General features: G+C 37.2%; 2 protein-coding genes across 2 annotated transcripts; both read left to right on the top strand.

Moving 5' to 3' along the window:
• The first annotated feature begins 265 nt into the window (after positions 1 to 265).
• Positions 266 to 787, top strand: LOC145098803 (RAF-like serine/threonine-protein kinase PRAF). Its single transcript, XM_079036407.1, has one exon. The coding sequence runs from the start codon at positions 266 to 268 to the stop codon at positions 785 to 787; it is 522 nt and encodes a 173-aa protein (XP_078892533.1).
• A 15,105-nt stretch (positions 788 to 15,892) lies between these two features.
• On the top strand, positions 15,893 to 18,191 carry LOC145102544 (plant intracellular Ras-group-related LRR protein 9-like). The gene is made up of 3 exons (XM_079039963.1): positions 15,893 to 16,923; positions 17,050 to 17,216; positions 17,310 to 18,191. The coding sequence occupies exons 1-3, from the start codon at positions 16,174 to 16,176 to the stop codon at positions 17,908 to 17,910; spliced, it is 1,518 nt and encodes a 505-aa protein (XP_078896089.1). The 5' UTR covers positions 15,893 to 16,173; the 3' UTR covers positions 17,911 to 18,191.
• Positions 18,192 to 18,627: the final 436 nt, after the last annotated feature.

An 18,627-nucleotide genomic window follows, 5' to 3' on the forward strand; every position in this document is an offset into this window, starting at 1 on the left:
CAAAGAAGTTCAAAACACATAATTAATTAAAGTTTTAATGACACTAACCTAAATAACATATGATTATTTAGTTATACTCGGAGTCTGTTTTGTTATCTTTTTAACAGATATCTCCAAAAATATATCCTAAAGATTTACTTATCAAATGGAAAATATAAATAAATAGATAAAAACCCCTGCACTATAAATACGAGCTACATATACGGCCAACCCCTGAAGATCCTCCAGCACTTCTTCTAGGATCTTCTTCTCTCCCTCAAAAACCATGACTCGCATAACGGATTCCAACGATAAGTCGTCGTCGACGACCATCAAGTTTCTCTATAGCTACGGCGGCAAGATTCAGCCACGTAAGATAGACGGCAAGCTTCGTTACGTCGGTGGCCATACCAGAGTTCTCGCCGTCGACCGTTTTGTCACGTACGCAGAGCTGATCGTGAAGTTCTGGGAGGCGTGTGGATTTTCCGTCAAACTGAAGTGTAAGCTGCCGACCGAAGATCTCGACGTGTTGGTGTCTATTACTGGCGATGAAGATCTCGCAGCTGTATTAGAGGAGTACGATCGAGTTTCTCCAGATGTGAAGATCAGAGCTGTTCTTTTCCCCATCGATTCGTTGAAGACAATTTCTCCTGTTTCATCTGCTGCTTCGCTTTTCGATTTTCCTGTCGCAACACCGCTGCGGGGTCCAGTTGTAGCCAATTATAACGCAATTACGCAACAACGTCCGTTCTCAGCCTTCAAGTTCCATGGTTTTCCGGTTGCTAACCCTCCTTTTGCCGGTAGATAACGTGATCAACAAATCCCTAGTGTAAAATATGGTTTAGATACTAGAAAAACAAGAAGGATTACTGGACTCAAGTAGATGCTATTATAAGATTGAAATCCATATATTATTTTGTGAGATTGATGGTTGTTTTATTTATTAATTTTTATACCATCTATGCCTGGAGTTTAATTGAAGCTGCTAGGGTTCCAAACAGTTCGTTAACCTTGTTTTCTTTTCTTACTACACTACGAATTTCTATACTCTTCACGGACATCCATGATGTTCTACCAGTGTTAATGGCGATATGAGGCTTCTTTAATTTCCAAGGTAATAAGTTCAGTCTTTTTCAATTAATCTGAGTAAATTTTCTATCCCTTTTCGATCTATATATCTTCGTCGATTTTATTGCTCCAGGATGGAATGATCATGGCGTCATTCTCTTGGAACAAGTTGATTATAAGAGTCAGGCTCCCACAATTTTGATGGAAATTAATTATCAACGTTGTATTTATTGGTATATATATTTTTTATAAATGGTTTTGCACTAATATGGATGGAGAAAATTCAATGATAAGAATAAACACGATCATAATCCTTTTGAATTTATAGTTATGATTCCCAAAAGCACAAGGAAAGTAATAGACAGCAGGGAGCAACACAACGTGACGAAAGAGATAACCTTGGACTGTTATTTGATGATATAGATCCGTGGGACAGTTGATTAAGAATAGTGATTTGATGAATAAGGTGGTGGATCCTCAAATTAACATACGTTATAAGCTATATATAACTATATCATAAATGATAAAACTATGAGAAGTTAAATATCATCCAACCAAATCTACCAAATCTTCCTATTGTTCTTCCTACTCACCGAAGTATGACACGTGTCATAGGATAATACAAGGAAAAAAACTTAATGGATTACATTTGGCAATACAAAGAAAAAACTTAATGGATTATATTTGACGATCAATGAATAGATAGGAGGATAAAATACAAGAATAAAGTAGGAATCAATTTGATTTTCCTAAAACTATACATCGAGGGTAGCGATCGTAAAACTATACATCGATGGCGATCGTCTTATGTTTTGCAAGATCAAAATCATAACATCGTTAGGCTAATCCGGCTTGCCGGATTGGATCGATGTATTGTGTCGAACCAATAAGCGGTCCAATTCAACTTTCTGAAGTTGTAAGGTCCAATTCTATCTTGTCAAGTTGCAAAGTTAATTTCTTAATCTTGTCAAGTTGCAAGTTTCAGTTCTCAACATTATCAAGTTGTAAGGTTCAATTTAACTTTGTTAATGTTGGATTCTCAACATTGTCAAGTTACAAGGTCTAACTTGAAAGGTTTTGCAAGGTCTAATTTAACCTTGTTAACTTGCAAGGTTTATCTAGCACATAAATATATAAGTATACTATGTATATCTAGCATATATATTAATGATGTATACCTGTGGATACGTCGCGACGCAACAAGGACAACAACGAGACCCAACCATATCGCTCAAGATATGCTTTGCTATATTTCCCAGCCAGGAGGTTCTCTCAAGTTACTGTCTAGGCCGGCTTGTCTTAGAGACGAAAAACGTGCCTAACATCCATACAAATAACCAAACAACAAACCGGTTTAGGACCGATGGGTTACTTAGTCGACACGTAGACCAAATAATTAGAGCACGAGAGAAGACGCCAGCACGAGGGAATGTCCATGACGCTAACGGAGATCCCCTCAACACCAATCAACGCCCTTGACGATCAGTCACAGGACAACTGGTCGAATCTGGGCCTCTTTGACCTGAAAAATATGTTCAGGTGGTCCTCATAGTGGTCCTTACAATTAGTTACCCTAAAAACCCTAACTATATAAGGACACAGATAACTTAGGTGCGAGGATCGCTTCTCAGACATTCTCTCCTATACTCATCTTCTCCGCTCACTTATTGACTAGATCATTGTAGCCCCCTCCCAGGAAGCGACTGACATTGTGTGTAACTAGAGGTTCCGGTTCCGACATTCAAGCTCGAGGTTAGCGCTCTAGGATTGCCATTACATCATTGGCGCCATTTGTTGTGTACAACGAAGAACAAAATCCACACAAATCACTTTTCTGAACGGTAGCAATGGTAGAAACCGGTGAAGGAAGTGGAGTCATTCAAAGCCAAATCCACCCTATGCAACCACTAGAACAAGTACCGGCTCCGGTCTTGACACCAACATCAGATCAACCAAACATTCCAACAACATCCATAAATTCATTAAGCAAAATTTGGATGCCCTGGTTAACACATGTCCTGACGCCACCACTTTTTCCTCCGACGAATGAGCTGTAAAAACCTTTGGCAAGTCAAAACTTGAACGATATCGTCATCCCTCATAGCACACTGGTCACGGGAGGAACGCCGATCAATTTCCAATACAACCTCAAAACCCGCCGTTAACGACACCAATGCCGCCACTCTTTACTCCACAAAACTCACTAATAACACCTATGGAAAACATGTCTTTAACAATAAAGACATCAATTCTAAACACATCTTCATCATACTCCATATATAAACCCATACCCCTTTGTAGAGCCTTTCATACACATACACCCGACCGTTTACGTCACTCCAAGAACCCTTCCCCTATCAAAACATGGTAGGAAGAAGTGTAAGCTCCCCTTTCACACCGGGTCTATTGTATTATGAAATACCAAACACCTATAAATTAATGACGTTGAAAACGTAAGACAGAACGACCGATCCAAACAACCACATCGATATATATGAATGGATAATGACATCGCTCAAGTTAGACGAGAAATTCTGGTGCATTTACTTCACCACGACACTTGATGGCAACATGGGGACTTGGTTCAAAACATTAGCACCATGAAGCATCAACAACTTCACATAATTGAAGTATGTTGTCCTTACAAACTTCATGCAATTATGAAGCTGCAAAAGGGAAAATCACACTATCATTAGATGTAAACAAAAGGAGGGGCAAATCGGTTAATGAATATTTTCAACAATTCACCAAAGCAAACCTTGAAGACGAAAGCATGGTTGTTGGAGCATTTACGTGGGGACTGTTGCTAGGAGAATTATCTATGAAGTTTTTGGGAAGGCCACCTTAAACGCATCATGAGATTAAAGAGCGAGTTGAAAGATACCTAAGGCAGGAAGAGGGAACGACAGATAAACAAGCATATCTCAAAGCAATATCCAGCCCCTAATCATGTTACCTTGATCACCCAGTAACTATGGTCATGGTATCCATCAACGACAAACGTTCCAGGCAGCCAGGTTGTCGTGAAGATACCAACCATATCACAAAGATGATATAAGAACGCGGAGAACATAAGTATATGAGGTTGCCGACATGCAATAGGAGAAACATTCTGGAAGAAGATCAATGTATTGTGAGTATCATTGAAGCACAATGCATGACACATGTGAGTGTACTATGCTTCGATGGGAGATAGATGAGAAAAGAAACATCACAAAAATAGCATGAAACCTCCGCAACAAGCTAGATGAAAACAAGACACCACGAAGACAAAATCGAGATAACTAGGCAGTGAAAGAGAAAACTCAAGAGATACTGGCCATCTAGTCAAGGCAATACAACAGAAAACAAGCCAAAAATAGTGAAGACCTGATCAAGAATATGATGAATCTTAGCTTCTTGATTAATGCCCCAATACCAAATAACTGGAGTAGCGATGACCCGCTTATCATTTAGGGATACATATGCGATACAAAAATTCATAGAGTCTATATTGATATAGGAAGCTTAACCGACATTATCTACGAGTATTGCTTCAGATAGTTGTCCAGGGCATGGAAAGAACTCCACCCATCAGCATGAAGACTAACAGGATTCACGGGTCACAACATATGGCCATTAGGAACAATGAAATTACCTTTTCACTACAAAGTCATGACGGGAAGTCGAAGAAAATAGTACTATTAGAATTCGTTGTAATTCGACACCCAACAGAACACAATGTTATCTTGGGTAGGACAACACTGCTTAAATTCAGAACTATAACGTCGACATTGCATGGACTAGTCAAATTCAACACAACAGATGACCCAACAACAGTGGTCGCCACAACACCAACACGACACAAATGCTATTAGATTATGGAGGCATTAGACATAACCAAAGGAGTCAAGTGTCCGCATGAGGAAACACCCAAAGAAAAGGAGATCATCAATGCTAGTCACCCAGAGCAACGGTGTATACTAGGGATGAGATTTAGAACCGGAAAACCGGACCGAAACCAAAATCAGACTGGAACCGGAACCGTTAGAATCGGAATATATAGAATCGGTTCTGGTTCCGGGTTTAAAAATTGGCTTTATTCGGGTTCCGGGTAATCCGAGTTTGGGTCCATCGGGTCCGGGTAAACCGGGTCTAAAAACCGGAACCGATGTTTGGAACCGGAACCACTTTTAGGGCTGGAACCGGTTTTTGTGAAACGTTTAAAAGATGCATATCTCATCCATTTCAACTCCGATTGACATGCGGTTTTTTCCAACATGTAGTTTAGAGTTTGTACATGATTTTAGACTATAAATTTGCCATTTCTAGTATTATATTCATTAAGTTATAGTCCTCCAAAGTTGAGATATCAAAGTTGGAAGTTTTTAGTTTTTAGTTTTTTTGTATTCGGTGAAAGTTTTAAAACATGCATATCTAATTCGTTTGAAGTCGGATTGACATGTGGTTTTTTCCAAATTGTAGTTTACAGTTTGTACATGAGTTTAGACTATAATTTTGTTATTTTTGGTTTAACATTCAATGATTTACAGCCCTCCGAAGTCGGGATATCAAAACTGAAAATTTTCAACTTTTCAGCTATTTGTTTTTGTACTTTGTATTATGTGAAAATTTTAACACATGAAAATATCATTCGTTTAAAGTAAGATTGACATGCGGTTATTTCCAAAGTGTATTTTAGAGTTTGTACATGATTTTAGACTATAATTTTGTTAATTTTGGTTTCATATTCAATGAGTTATAGTCACCCAAAGTCGGGATATAAATATGAAAAATTTCGAAGTTTAACCTACTAAGTAGTAAGTAATTACCAAAAAATTCCGCTTTTTCCGGGTTTTCCGGTTCTAAACCCACTTTATCCGGTTCCAACCTACCCACTTTGATGTTTTCGGGTTTTTCGGTTCTAGACCCACTTTACCCGGAACCGTACCCGGTTCCTATATACCGGTCCGGTTTCCGGTTCTAGAAAATCTCGTTAACCGGTTCCGGGTTTTCCGGGTCCGGGTCCATCCGGTCTGGGTTTGGACCCACTTTCATCCCTAGTGTGTACCGGGACAACACTCCTTAAGACAACAAGAGGAAAACTGATAGTATTACTCCATAAATATCCACATGTTTTAATGTGAAAACCATATTATATGGTGGGAGTTGATAGGGATATAATAGAGCATGGGTTGAAAATACAACTTAGTAGCTTCCATATTAAATAAAAGTATCAAATATAACCCTGGTGAGCATAATCAAAAAGCAGTTAGGCAAAGCAAAAGGCAACTGGGTCGAGGAGCTCCCCAATGTGTTATGGTCCTACCGGACTACCTCACGGACCAATACCAAAGAAACACCTTTCATCCGGATGTATGGGACATAAGTAGTACTCCCACCAGAGCTATTAATTGGATCTATGCGAGTCACAAAATTCAACAAGGACACATTAGACAGTGATCTCCTCCACAACCTCGACTTCTCAAAAGAGAAGAAAGAAATAGCACAACTCCGTCAAACATTATACAAGATGTAGACAAAAAACTATTACAACAAACGTGTACATAAACGAGTAATTAAAGTATGAGACTTGGTGATGTGAGCAAATGAAATTAGCCATAGTGTACCGCAAGTCAAGCTAGGCCAAACATGGGATGGTCCATACAGAATAGTCGAAGCACATCATAACGGATCTTATGAGTTAGATACCTTATAAGGAAGACAAATTCCTTGCACATGGAACATCCATGATCATAAAAAAGTCTTTTAAAAAATTGGAGGAGAAGAGGAAGAATGCAACAAAGAGAAGACAACTCTAAGAAGTGGAAATACCCATACTACACCATTTTGCAACGACTTCGCTTATTTAGTATTTTATGCAAGCATCCCTATTACATTGATCACCTAATTTCTTTTCTTTTACCAAAAATCTCTTTTTTCATTTTTATGCATGCACATGTTTGGATTTTCAACTCAACTCTCCATGACGACATGCTGCTCAGCCCCGTCTCGACATGGTTGAAAGAATTGCAACCTTTACCACGAGTTTCTTGGCTTCTCAGCTAAACTCTCCATGATAGCAGACTGCTCAGCCCCGTCTCTACATGATTGAATGGATTGCAACCTTTACCACGAGTTGTTAGGCTGCTCAACCCTATCATGACATGGTTGAAAGGATTGCAACCTATACCACAAGTTGCTTGGCTTCTCATCTCAACTCTTCACGGTGGTAGATTACTCAGCCCCGTCTCGACATGGTTGAAAGGATTGCAACCTTTGCGAAGAATTTTTTAGCTACGCAATCCAACACTAAACAACGACAAGCTTCTCTACATCAAGAAATAAATAAACTAAAAAAAGAAAGAGAGGGACAAAGGAAAAACTATAGCTCCAACTGGAAACTATTCTAAACAAGCAGGGAGTAATTCAATAGTACTAGACAATAACAAAAGGAACAATGCATCAATATATAAAATAAAGCAAGCAACCACTTGACAAAAAAAGGAAAACAAATTGTTCATGGGCCGAAAGCCCTATAGAAATTACACAGCCACACAGGGATCCCAAAAGAAAACAATAACAAAAGAAAGATAGATAGAAAACACAAAAGTTTTCATGATATTATCATCTTCCCACCCAAAAAGGGTAACACAATTGAACAAACCTATCACGCAACAAATCTTCCTCCTTTGCCATCGTCATCATCCAAGCCTGTAATCTCAACTACACCATTGATACCTCTATCAACATTATCTTCATAAATGCATAACTCCCTCAGGACGTCAACATCCAATTCTCCCAAGTGCAGTAAGGTTGCATAATCACAGGAAACAAATGCATAAATATAATTTGTAACCTCACCAACATGGCTCAAAGAAGAACTAGTTGCACCAATGTGAAATGTCCCAACAACAACTCCCCTCTTAACACTTTCCCGACCCGATTCTTCCCCGACAATCCAACATATATTCTTGATAAGACCAATGCCATGAATAAATTTGAGAAGCTCGATAACCTTATCCATAATTCTCACTGCACCCTTATTCACAACCCATTTAAGATGACATTCTAATTTTGCTGCAAATTCTTTTGTATTAATGAAAATTTTATCATTCTCCAACAACTTCCTCTCTAGAATCTCAACACGAATGCTCAAAGCTTCATTCTTCTGCATAATCTCATCCCCTTTCTACTCCATGTTCGCTACCCGCTCCTCCACTACCGCTTTGTTTGACGCAAGTAACCCTGGTTTTTTTTTTGTTTTGTTTTTTTTATCAAAAGTACTTGCATTACATTCCAAAGAAGCTAGACGACCACACAAGTCTTTCTTATTGGCATGCAGATCCACATTAGTATCTCTCAGATGACGAATATATCTTGCCCCAACATCAAGAAAATAGGCTAATTAAGCGCATGCAAATTCGAGATACCCAATTGATTGGTCATCTGAAAAAGATTCCAGTTCAGTAATTGACCCATTATGAAAACGTGCAAAATCTACAACACTCTCCCTCAGGGAAAATAGGCAGATTGAGCACAAGTAAATTTGGGAGTCGGTAGAAATATTGCACCTCGAAACGAAAGGTTTTCTAGCACTAGTACCATCCCTCTACGACCTATTTGTGACAATTACACAAAAAACATTACATAGAGTTTACTACATCTATGTAGATAAGTAGTTTTATCTCACCGACCGTATGCTTTGTTTCGCCTCTAAATCCTATTAGTATTGTGGATCTTTTGACTATTTTGGCTTCTGGGATGTTCATCCTTTTTAAAGCATCCAGGAGTATAATGTTGACTAGGGATCCTTCTGACAAAATGGTTGGCGATGTAAAAGGTGAACCCAGTGCATCGTGGTGGGGATCTTGGACGTCTGTTCTATCAGTTTCGTTAAAGGTAATCTCCTTATCGTTTGTGATCGATGTATTCTTCTGAGGCCTTTTTTCTTTCTCCGTTTTTGACACTTTGACATGTCTTTTTGCTGCAGAATAAGAGGTACCACTAATATTACATCCTTTAGAGATCACATTGATTACCTTGGCGTCCACATGAGGGGATCCTGGTTCCTCTAGGATATTATGAGGATCATGATCCTTTTCTTTGGATCTTTATTTTCTTCTTCCAAGGATCTCCTTGAGGTAACCCTTGCTAAGTAGGTACTTGATCTCCTTTCGGAGGGCTATGCAATCTTCCGTAATGTGACCGAAGTCCTCATGCTATGCACACAATTTGGACTTATCTTTCTAGGCGGTAGACTTCTCTCCCTTTCTTGGCTATATTGCTTTGTTGCCAAGATCCTGCATAGCAAATATTAAACCTGAAATATCCATAAAAAATAATAGTTAGTGATCTTAGGAAATTCTTCTTTCTCCCTTTCATCTTCAAGGGCATGGACCCTATCATGATCAAATTTGGAATAAGGTTTGGATTTATAGAATCTTTGGACCGAGGAATCGGCCTTCCTATTGGGGTTATCATATGGGTTGCTTTTTTTTGGATCTCCTTGTCTTCTTTGAGCCCTATGAACCTCAGTGCTCTGCTCCTTACTTCATCCATTCTTTTGCATGGAGTCATTACAAGGTCTTCGTAGAAAGGAGACTCCTTCTTTAAGCCCATTTTGAAGGCTTCTATGGCGGTTCCCATATCCCTGAGCTTCCCTTCCAAACCTGTTCATGAAATCCCTGAGCGATTCCTTAGGATCATGAAGCACACGATAAAGATCACTAGTGATCTTTTCAAATGTTCTGCTACAAGAAAATTGGTTGCTAAAAATATTAACTAAATATGCAAATAAAGTAATCGAGTAAGGAGGAACATTTAGTAGCCATTTCAAGGTTGATCTTGTGAGGGTCGAACCAAAACCCTTGCATAGGCAACCTTCCTTCAAATGTGTGAGAATGGGGATGATCTCCATTCTTTCCCTGTATTGTGCCACATGTTCTTTAGGTCCGTAGTCTTATCATAAGGCTTCATGTTGGGAGTTTGTAACTGCTTTGGGACTTCAATATCAGTAATCACTAGAGTAAATCTTGAGATCATGTGGCTCGTTGGGGAAACTTCCGGTATAGGTTGCACCACCCCGGGCACACTTGAGATTATCTACCTTAACTGCTGAAGTTCATTGGCTATGATCGGGCTTATCCCTACATCAATATCCATGGAGTTAGTATTAAAAGTATTATTATTCACAAAGTTACTAGGATCCTTGTTTTGGAGATGCACCCTAAGCGGGAGCTGGGGTCAGTGTTGAGGATCCTATCTCACAACAATTTCCTAATGATCATGTATTGTCAAATCTTAGGATCTTGGGTTGCAAGATCGAGGGTGCTGCTTCTTAGGGTTTGTGGATCTTCGCCCTCATTCTGTCCGTTTCCTTGAGTGCTGTCCTGTTGTCCTCCTGCTGCTCAGTGACTTGTTGTTCCAATCTCTTCATCATAGCAAAGAGCTCATTATTGGAAATCAGTACAGGAGGATCCTGAAATCATTGGGTAGCGACCGAAGAAGTGTTTTTCTTCGGTGCCTCAGAAGCTTTTCTGGGATCTCCGCCTGGAGGTGGTGGAAGGTTTTTAGAGGAAATGAGAGAAATGGAGGAAAACGATAAGATTGGTTGGATAGACATGATAATCTAACGATTGTGTACACCACGGCCCCACAATGGGTGCCAAATTGTTTTGGCCAAAAATTGATCAAATGTAATTCAACCAAATTGTATGAGAGGTCGTGGTGTTAGAATAATGCAAACATAGAGTACTGATCAAAGTGAGACAAGTGTAATGATGGATCTCCGTCATAAAACCTTGATTCTTTATAGGATCTCCGTCATAAAACCTTAGGGTGATAATGATCAGCTGCCTTGTTGTTTTTTTTTTTTATTTTAATATGAGATTACAGAGATGATGAAGATAATACGAATACAAGTGTAATGATGGAGTTAATAGTGTATGTGGTGTGCAATTTACAGGTGTTATTTATAGTCTAAGTTGAATAACAAGATGTCTGATTTTCCAGGATCCTCCTTGAACAAACATTTGCATCTTGTTTGGCTTTGTATTCTCGGGTCTTAAGCTTGGTTGAAGTGATTCTCCGTTGAGAATGAGTCTTGTGTTGACTAAGTTTGCACATGGTAAAAAAGAAAGAAGAATATAGATGTTATAAGCGTTTGGAAATATTAGTGATAACAATCAGGACCCTGATATATGTTTAAGGATACTGCGACTTCAGGGATATTGAGGATCCTGAATATGATTGTGAGATCCTACCCCTAAATCATACTACTTTTTTTTTCATTTTTTTCATTATAGCATTGTACTTTCCAAACAAGCCATTAAAAGTTAAGTGATGTTCCAATCAATACGTACATACACACACACACACACACACACACATATATATATATATATATATATATATATATATATATATATATATATATATACACACACTTAAACATACATCCTACACATATTGCATATACGTACAAATATACTTTCCATTACAACATCCTATTTTTTTTTTTCATTCTGTCCATTATGACATTGTGCTTTCCAAATAAGCCCTTAAAAGTTAAGTGATGTTCTAATCAGTACATACATACATATAAATACAAATATGCTTAAACATACATCCTACACATATTGAATATGCATTATGGCAATCTACTTTTTATCGTTTTTCCATTATACCATTGTACTTTCCAAATAAGCCCTTAAAAGTTAAGTGATGTTCCCATCAATACATACATACATATTCATACAAATACACTTAAACATACATCCTACATATTTTTCATATACATTATATAATCCTACTTTTTTTAGTCATTTTCTATTATAACATTGTACTATTTCATTATAGCATACATATTTTCTTTTTTCAAGGTAAACATATACATTTATACATACATATATACACACATTACATACATTTATGCATACTATTTCATATACATACATCATACACATTACATACATACATAATTCATACAATATGAAGAACTAGATGAAAATACTTCATGAAATGGAATAGAACTTGTGGTGGAACGAAATCAGAATGGTGGTGGTGTTGTGGGGGTGCCGTGGTGGCAGAAAATCCGACAACGGTGGCGGCAGTGGTGACAACTCGAGCTTAAAGGTCAAAATTTCTTAATACACAAAAGCAAACACTCAACTCGGTAAATGGTCACTGGAGAGAAGAGAAATAAAAAAGGGAAGAGAAGGACATTTCCGTCATCATTATCGGAATGAAAAATCTGCCGCTGGTGATTACGACCTTGTCGTCGCCGGTGATAGAGCATGCCACTGGTGGTAATCGATCGTCTTAGTTGCACTTTGGCAGGAAATCAGGAGAGCAAAAGGGTGGACAGACTATAGGAAAGTGGAAAAGAGAAATGTATATATGCGCAAAGCATAGCGGTGACGCTAGCGTTTTAGTATCGACGTTAGGTTTTAGTGGCGACACCTTCTAGAAGGAACTTATATCGCATTTTTTTCGAGCATTAGCAGCGACGATTGTTGCCGCCATTGACGTCGCCGCAATAGTATAAGCGATTTTCATTTCTAGCAGTTGTATTAGGCCCATATCGACATATAAGGGTTAAATAATGCTTTTGACGCGAATCGTGAGTTTTTACCTTTAGCAGCGACTGCCAACTTTAACGGCGATATCTAACGCGAAAGTTAGATGTTGCCGCTAAATGGATCGCCGCCAAAAGTCTTTAATCTTCTATGGATACTAGAGCAATGATTTTCTTAACATATTAAGTCTTAACATAATACATCTCCTAACCCACAATTGAAACCAGATTTGAAATTATATTGCAAGTATAGTCCAACCTAGTGAAAGTCAAAAATTAATCTTAGCACATTCTCTTACCCACTTCTTCTAAATCATAAGGCATCTATATATTAGTTTCAAAATTCAATTTCGTTTCTAACTAAATCGTAATTAGTTTAACTAGGTTATAGCTCGTGGGAACCACGGTTAAAAACTAAACGAATTTTGATAGCTAAAATTCTTAATTATTAATTAATCTTTTTCAAAAATTATTAAGTAGCAGAGTTATGTAATTGTTATGTAACTTTATCATGATTGTTTCAAACAAATATATGATTTTTTTTAAGATACATGAGACATTATTTATGTGTAAATTAATGAAAAAAATTATGATATTATAATAAAATATAAATCTGATTATAAAATAAAACAACCACAATCAATGAAATAAATGAAAATTAGTATATGGCAAAATATAAATTAATTTATTGTAATAAACATATATTAAAATATAATTATAAAGTCAACTAATATTGTAATATTTAACAGTCAAGTGCAAAATTGATGTGCAGTTTGCTTCTTGACTTTTTAATTTGAATAGGAAGACTTCCACTGTTTATTCCAGCTTTATATTCAAGAGACTCGTCTTCATCTATATATTAGTTTCAAAATTCAATTTCGTTTCTAACTAAATCGTAATTAGTTTAACTAGGTTATAACCCGTGGGAACCACGGTTAAAAACTAAACGAATTTTGATAGCTAAAATTCTTAATTATTAATTAATCTTTTTCAAAAATTATTAAGTAGCAGAGTTATGTAATTGTTATGTAACTTTATCATGATTGTTTCAAATAAATATATGATTTTTTTTAAGATACATGAGACATTATTTATGTGTAAATTAATGAAAAAAATTATGATATTATAATAAAATATAAATCTGATTATAAAATAAAACAACCACAATCAATGAAATAAATGAAAATTAGTATATGGCAAAATATAAATTAATTTATTGTAATAAACATATATTAAAATATAATTATAAAGTCAACTAATATTGTAATATTTAACAGTCAATAGCAAAATTGATGTGCAGTTTGCTTCTTGACTTTTTAATTTGAATAGGAAGACTTCCACTGTTTATTCCAGCTTTATATTCAAGAGACTCGTCTTCATCCATTAGCTGGAAGTTACGACTCCAATGCTTCACGTTATTTAAAAATCATTAATATCAAATATGTTAGTTTTTCGCAAAATCAATATAAAATTAATGTCAAAAGAATATAAAGAAAACATGTATTTATACCAACAACCATATTAATTTGCAAGAAAAGATACTTATCGTAAAAAAGAAGTTTCTAGACTTTTATTCCATAGAGGTTGGCTGAACTATGTAATTTCGTAAAAAAAATATTCAAAATTCACACGTTCACAATATTTGCTAGTAATATGTGATTTACCATAACATGGACCATTTTTAAGAAATGAACAAAATAAAAGAATTTCACTAAATCCATTTTGTAAGCCTTATAGATATCATGTGATAAATGTTCTTCCATGAAAAGCCTATGATTTTGGTTATTATAGTGATTATCCCATAAAAGTTGTTTAAGTTAAACTACATTTATTTGTAAATTTCATGAATCCATGATTTCAGCTGTCCAAAGAAATACATATTTCTAGTTTTACATTGTATACGTACATGTTATATATGTTAAAAGTAAAAATAATTAGACATCTAATTCCAAGTCCTCACAAAATATGCTCATTGTCATTACTCAATAGTTGCTCAGATAATCAACTTTCACAGTTTCCACACATACATACAATAATAGGTTAAAGAGAAACACTAAAGGAGGCAAAGATAGCATTTTTTGCGATAACACATACATGAAAGATTTCATTTGGGAAAATTATCGAACAGCTGGCATGTGTTATGAAATAGTTGTTAGTTAGAATGAAAGAGAGATGCTCTTGCCTTGTTAGCGGTAAAGTTAGATACATGTAATGTCAGTGATGTGTGTTCTATGCATAGATAGATAGATAAAGAGAAAGGGATAGATCGCGAGAGAGAAATAAAAACATGGTTTTTATGGTGAGTGTAGAAAATGAGAGAATTGAAAGTAGAAGAAGCAAAGTAATGATGCTTTGAGAGCCTTCATCTCGTGGTGATATAGCACAGAAGGTAGAGCTATAAGCAGATACATTAACGGATGAGCATTAAGTCGCTGGTGAGGAGGAAGATAATCAGTTTTTGGTGAGGATAAAGGAGCAATATGGGAGATGGAGGACGATGACTCGATGCACAGAAGGGGCCTGGTGGTGATTAACCTTCTTCGCCTAATAATTATTACTTATTGAACCAAAAATCAGCCACGACAAGGGAAAGATTATCGGAAGGGTTGAACACCAGGAAAAAAAATTGCGAACAAAAAGAAAAATTGTAGAAAATTAGAGCGTATATCTAGCCTTTTCCAGCTAATCAACCCAGAAATCTCGGTGATCAATAGTTGATTTCTCCTCATCAAGTTGGAAACTCGTATGAGTTTGGAAAGGTAGGAAAAAAGAAGCTGATATTTAGGGATTTAACTTGGTTGATGGAATGGGCGGGAATAAGAGTCAGAGCTTAGGAGAAAGTGCCACCTGGCAAAGAAGAGGGTAAAAAACAGACATGTGGCATGCTAGAGATTCTTTTATTAGAAGAGAGATTAAATAAAAGAATTATCCCAAAGTGGGTGTTGCACCCTTATCGTATAATTCTTGATATTATATCCTAAAATTTCAATGAAAAGATCAAGAATCATTTAAAATCTCGTTGCAATTACGATCATATATACAAGCCGTTTTTATCTATGATCAAACGGACATCTATACCAAACAATACTAATCTATTATTTTCCATTGTTATACGCAAATTATACGATGCATGCTTTCATTATATTTCGTTATTATTTTAAAAAATGTATATTTCGGTTGGTTAAATTTTAATGTAACTTAAAACTAGTGTAAGAATTATTCCAATTTTCTTTTTCTTTTTAAAAAAAAAAATGTAAATTCTATTACTACCATAGAATGAATGAATGAATGAAAATGTTCGAAAAGATGACCTGAAAATATGGAAGCCATGGTTGCAAAAAGTTATCTTCAAATTGATGCAATCATGGTCATAATGCCGTTGTCATCGGCCTTCGATTATTTGTTGGCTTCCTTCTTTCTCTGATTCTCCCGTTCGGATGAGACATACGTGACGCACCGATCAACATATAATCAATAACTAGAAGCTAGATCGATCAGGCCTGCGTCACGTTCATTCATCTCTCTGAATCATATATATTTATCTTTTGAATTAGCTTAGCGTTAGCGCCATGGATCCGAATCCAAGCCCAAGGAAGATGCGAATTCTTTCTTATGTTATGACAAAAATTCCTAGTTTCAAACGCCGGCAATTGCAGGAGCTTGAGAATGAAAAACAAATCCGGGCGTCTTATTTACCGGAAACCTATTCCGAACTCTCCGAACGTGAATCCTACACCGAACTCGCCGAACGTGTGGCTCAACTTACGGACGATGACATCCTCGCCACCATCCGTTCGGTCGTCGTCGAGGTCTCTCAGATTCGGTCCGTCCTCAAAACTCTTGGCGAGCGTCCCGACCCCGAGGCTGTTGATTCCGCTAGGGTGAAACTTCATGAGATGGATTCGCCCTTCGCTCAGCAGTTGGACGAGATCGCGATGGCCGAAGGCGGCGTTGAGGAGGTGGAATCGAGGAGGAAAGCGGTAAAGAGGGAGAAACAGATGTTCAGGGCCCTGATCTCGTTGGATGAGATGCATGACAGCTATGCCAATTTGTTGATTGTAGCCGAGAGGAGGCTTCAGAAGCTTTATGAGACGGCTAAGGCGGCAGGAAAGTTAAACGTCCTTGACCGGAGGGCTTCTTCCATGCTTCCGACCATCGCCGAGGAGGTTAAGGAGGAGATGGCTGATATTCTTCAGGATGCGTTAATTAACGGTGTCGAACGGATTGATTTGTCTCGTCGCCGGTTGCCCTTCATCCCTGAAGCCTTCGGGAAGCTTCGTACATTGGTTTCCCTTAACCTATCCTCCAATAAACTTATGGTTCGTCTTCTAACATTCTATTATTTCTTATTCCAATCATCTTCAGATCGATCTAAAGGAATCAAATCACAGATATCTTTCAGCTTTCTCGATTCTGCTCTAATTAACTTTTTTGTATCGAAACAGGCCATTCCAGATTCAGTTGCAGGACTCACGAATCTCGAGGCACTTGATGTTTCTGCTAATCTATTTGAATCACTACCAGATGCCATCAGATCGCTAAAGAAGTTGCAGATCTTAAATGTATCGAGGAACAAGCTCACTTCATTGCCCGATGGACTTTGTAAATGCAGGTAAATATAACCAAATTTAATTTCTGTTCTTCCCTCCCTCTGCATCATTCTAAACTCACAAACTAGTTAATGTTGTTGATTAATTGAATTCAGATCATTGGTAGAATTCGATGCAAGTTTCAACAAGATCTCGTATCTCCCCGCCAACATCGGGTATGAACTGGTGAATCTAAAAAAGCTTATGATGCCTTTGAACAAGTTGCGCACCCTTCCAACCTCCATCGGCGAAATGGTATCTCTTCAGATTCTAGATGTACACTTCAACGAGCTCAAAGGTCTCCCATCCTCCATCGGAAAGTTAACAAAACTGGAGATCATTAACATCGGTAGCAACTTCAACGACCTTACATACCTCCCGGATTCAATCGGAAATCTAACCAGCCTTAGGGAACTGGACGTCTGCAACAACCAAATCAGCGAACTTCCAATCACATTCGCTCGTCTCGTGAATCTAAACAGACTCGTAGTTGACCATAATCCGTTGATGGATCCTCCTCCGGAGGTGGTGGCGGAAGGTGTGGAAGCGGTGATGGTGTATATGAGCAAGAAGTTGTACGATAAGATCGTGGAAGAAGAGAAACGAATCATGTTGGAACGGGAAGAACAGCTTCAGGCTGGGTGGTTCACGACGCTATTTTTTGGGCCTGTCGCCGGTCCCGGCGCAACTTATCCTTACCTCACTCATCGACTATGATCAAATGATTCAAAATCATCATGTTATCCAACGACGTAGTTAACTTTTGCATGACGTGGTGGTGTTCTTCATTCCACCTTGTTATATTTACCTGTTTTAATCCTCGCTCAGTTTGTATGTTGATGATTCCGAGGCATGTTTACCCAACCAAAAGCAAGAATCTAAATACATGAATGTAAGGTTTTCAAGGTAAGATGGTGATATATATGTAACATGCAAAATTTTATTCCATGTATTTATGGATGATATATCGAAATAAAATGGTCTCGTGTCTTTTTTGATATCATGTGTCATATTCACATATTGTGAATTGTTTTGGCCCAGCTTCATTTGGGCTATCGTTTAAGTCGAAACCCGTTTAACGTGTAGTATTAATGTATACATCTTAAATCATTTTAATTGAAGATAGATTATTGTTGTAACAATATGTTTTTTACTTTTGTAGAGAATAAAAAAGTAATTACAGGTCAACATGAACACTATATGAGTCTCATAAGAAAGGCGTAAGGGAGATGTAGGATAGTCAGACAACTCCTACCATATGGTGATGAAACTACGTTTGTAAAAAACTTCCGTCAAAAAGAAAAAAAAAAGGTACAAATACATAAACAAAAAAATAAATAAAAATAAGAATGATAAAAGCTCTCACATTGAGCTAAAATAAATTTGTACGTAAAGTGGGGCAAGGCTCCGTAAGAAAAACATGATAAAATATCG

Source organism: Lactuca serriola, chromosome 4 (genome assembly GCF_051521515.1).
Source record: "Lactuca serriola cultivar US96UC23 chromosome 4, Lser_US96UC23_V15, whole genome shotgun sequence".
NCBI lineage: Eukaryota > Viridiplantae > Streptophyta > Magnoliopsida > Asterales > Asteraceae > Lactuca > Lactuca serriola.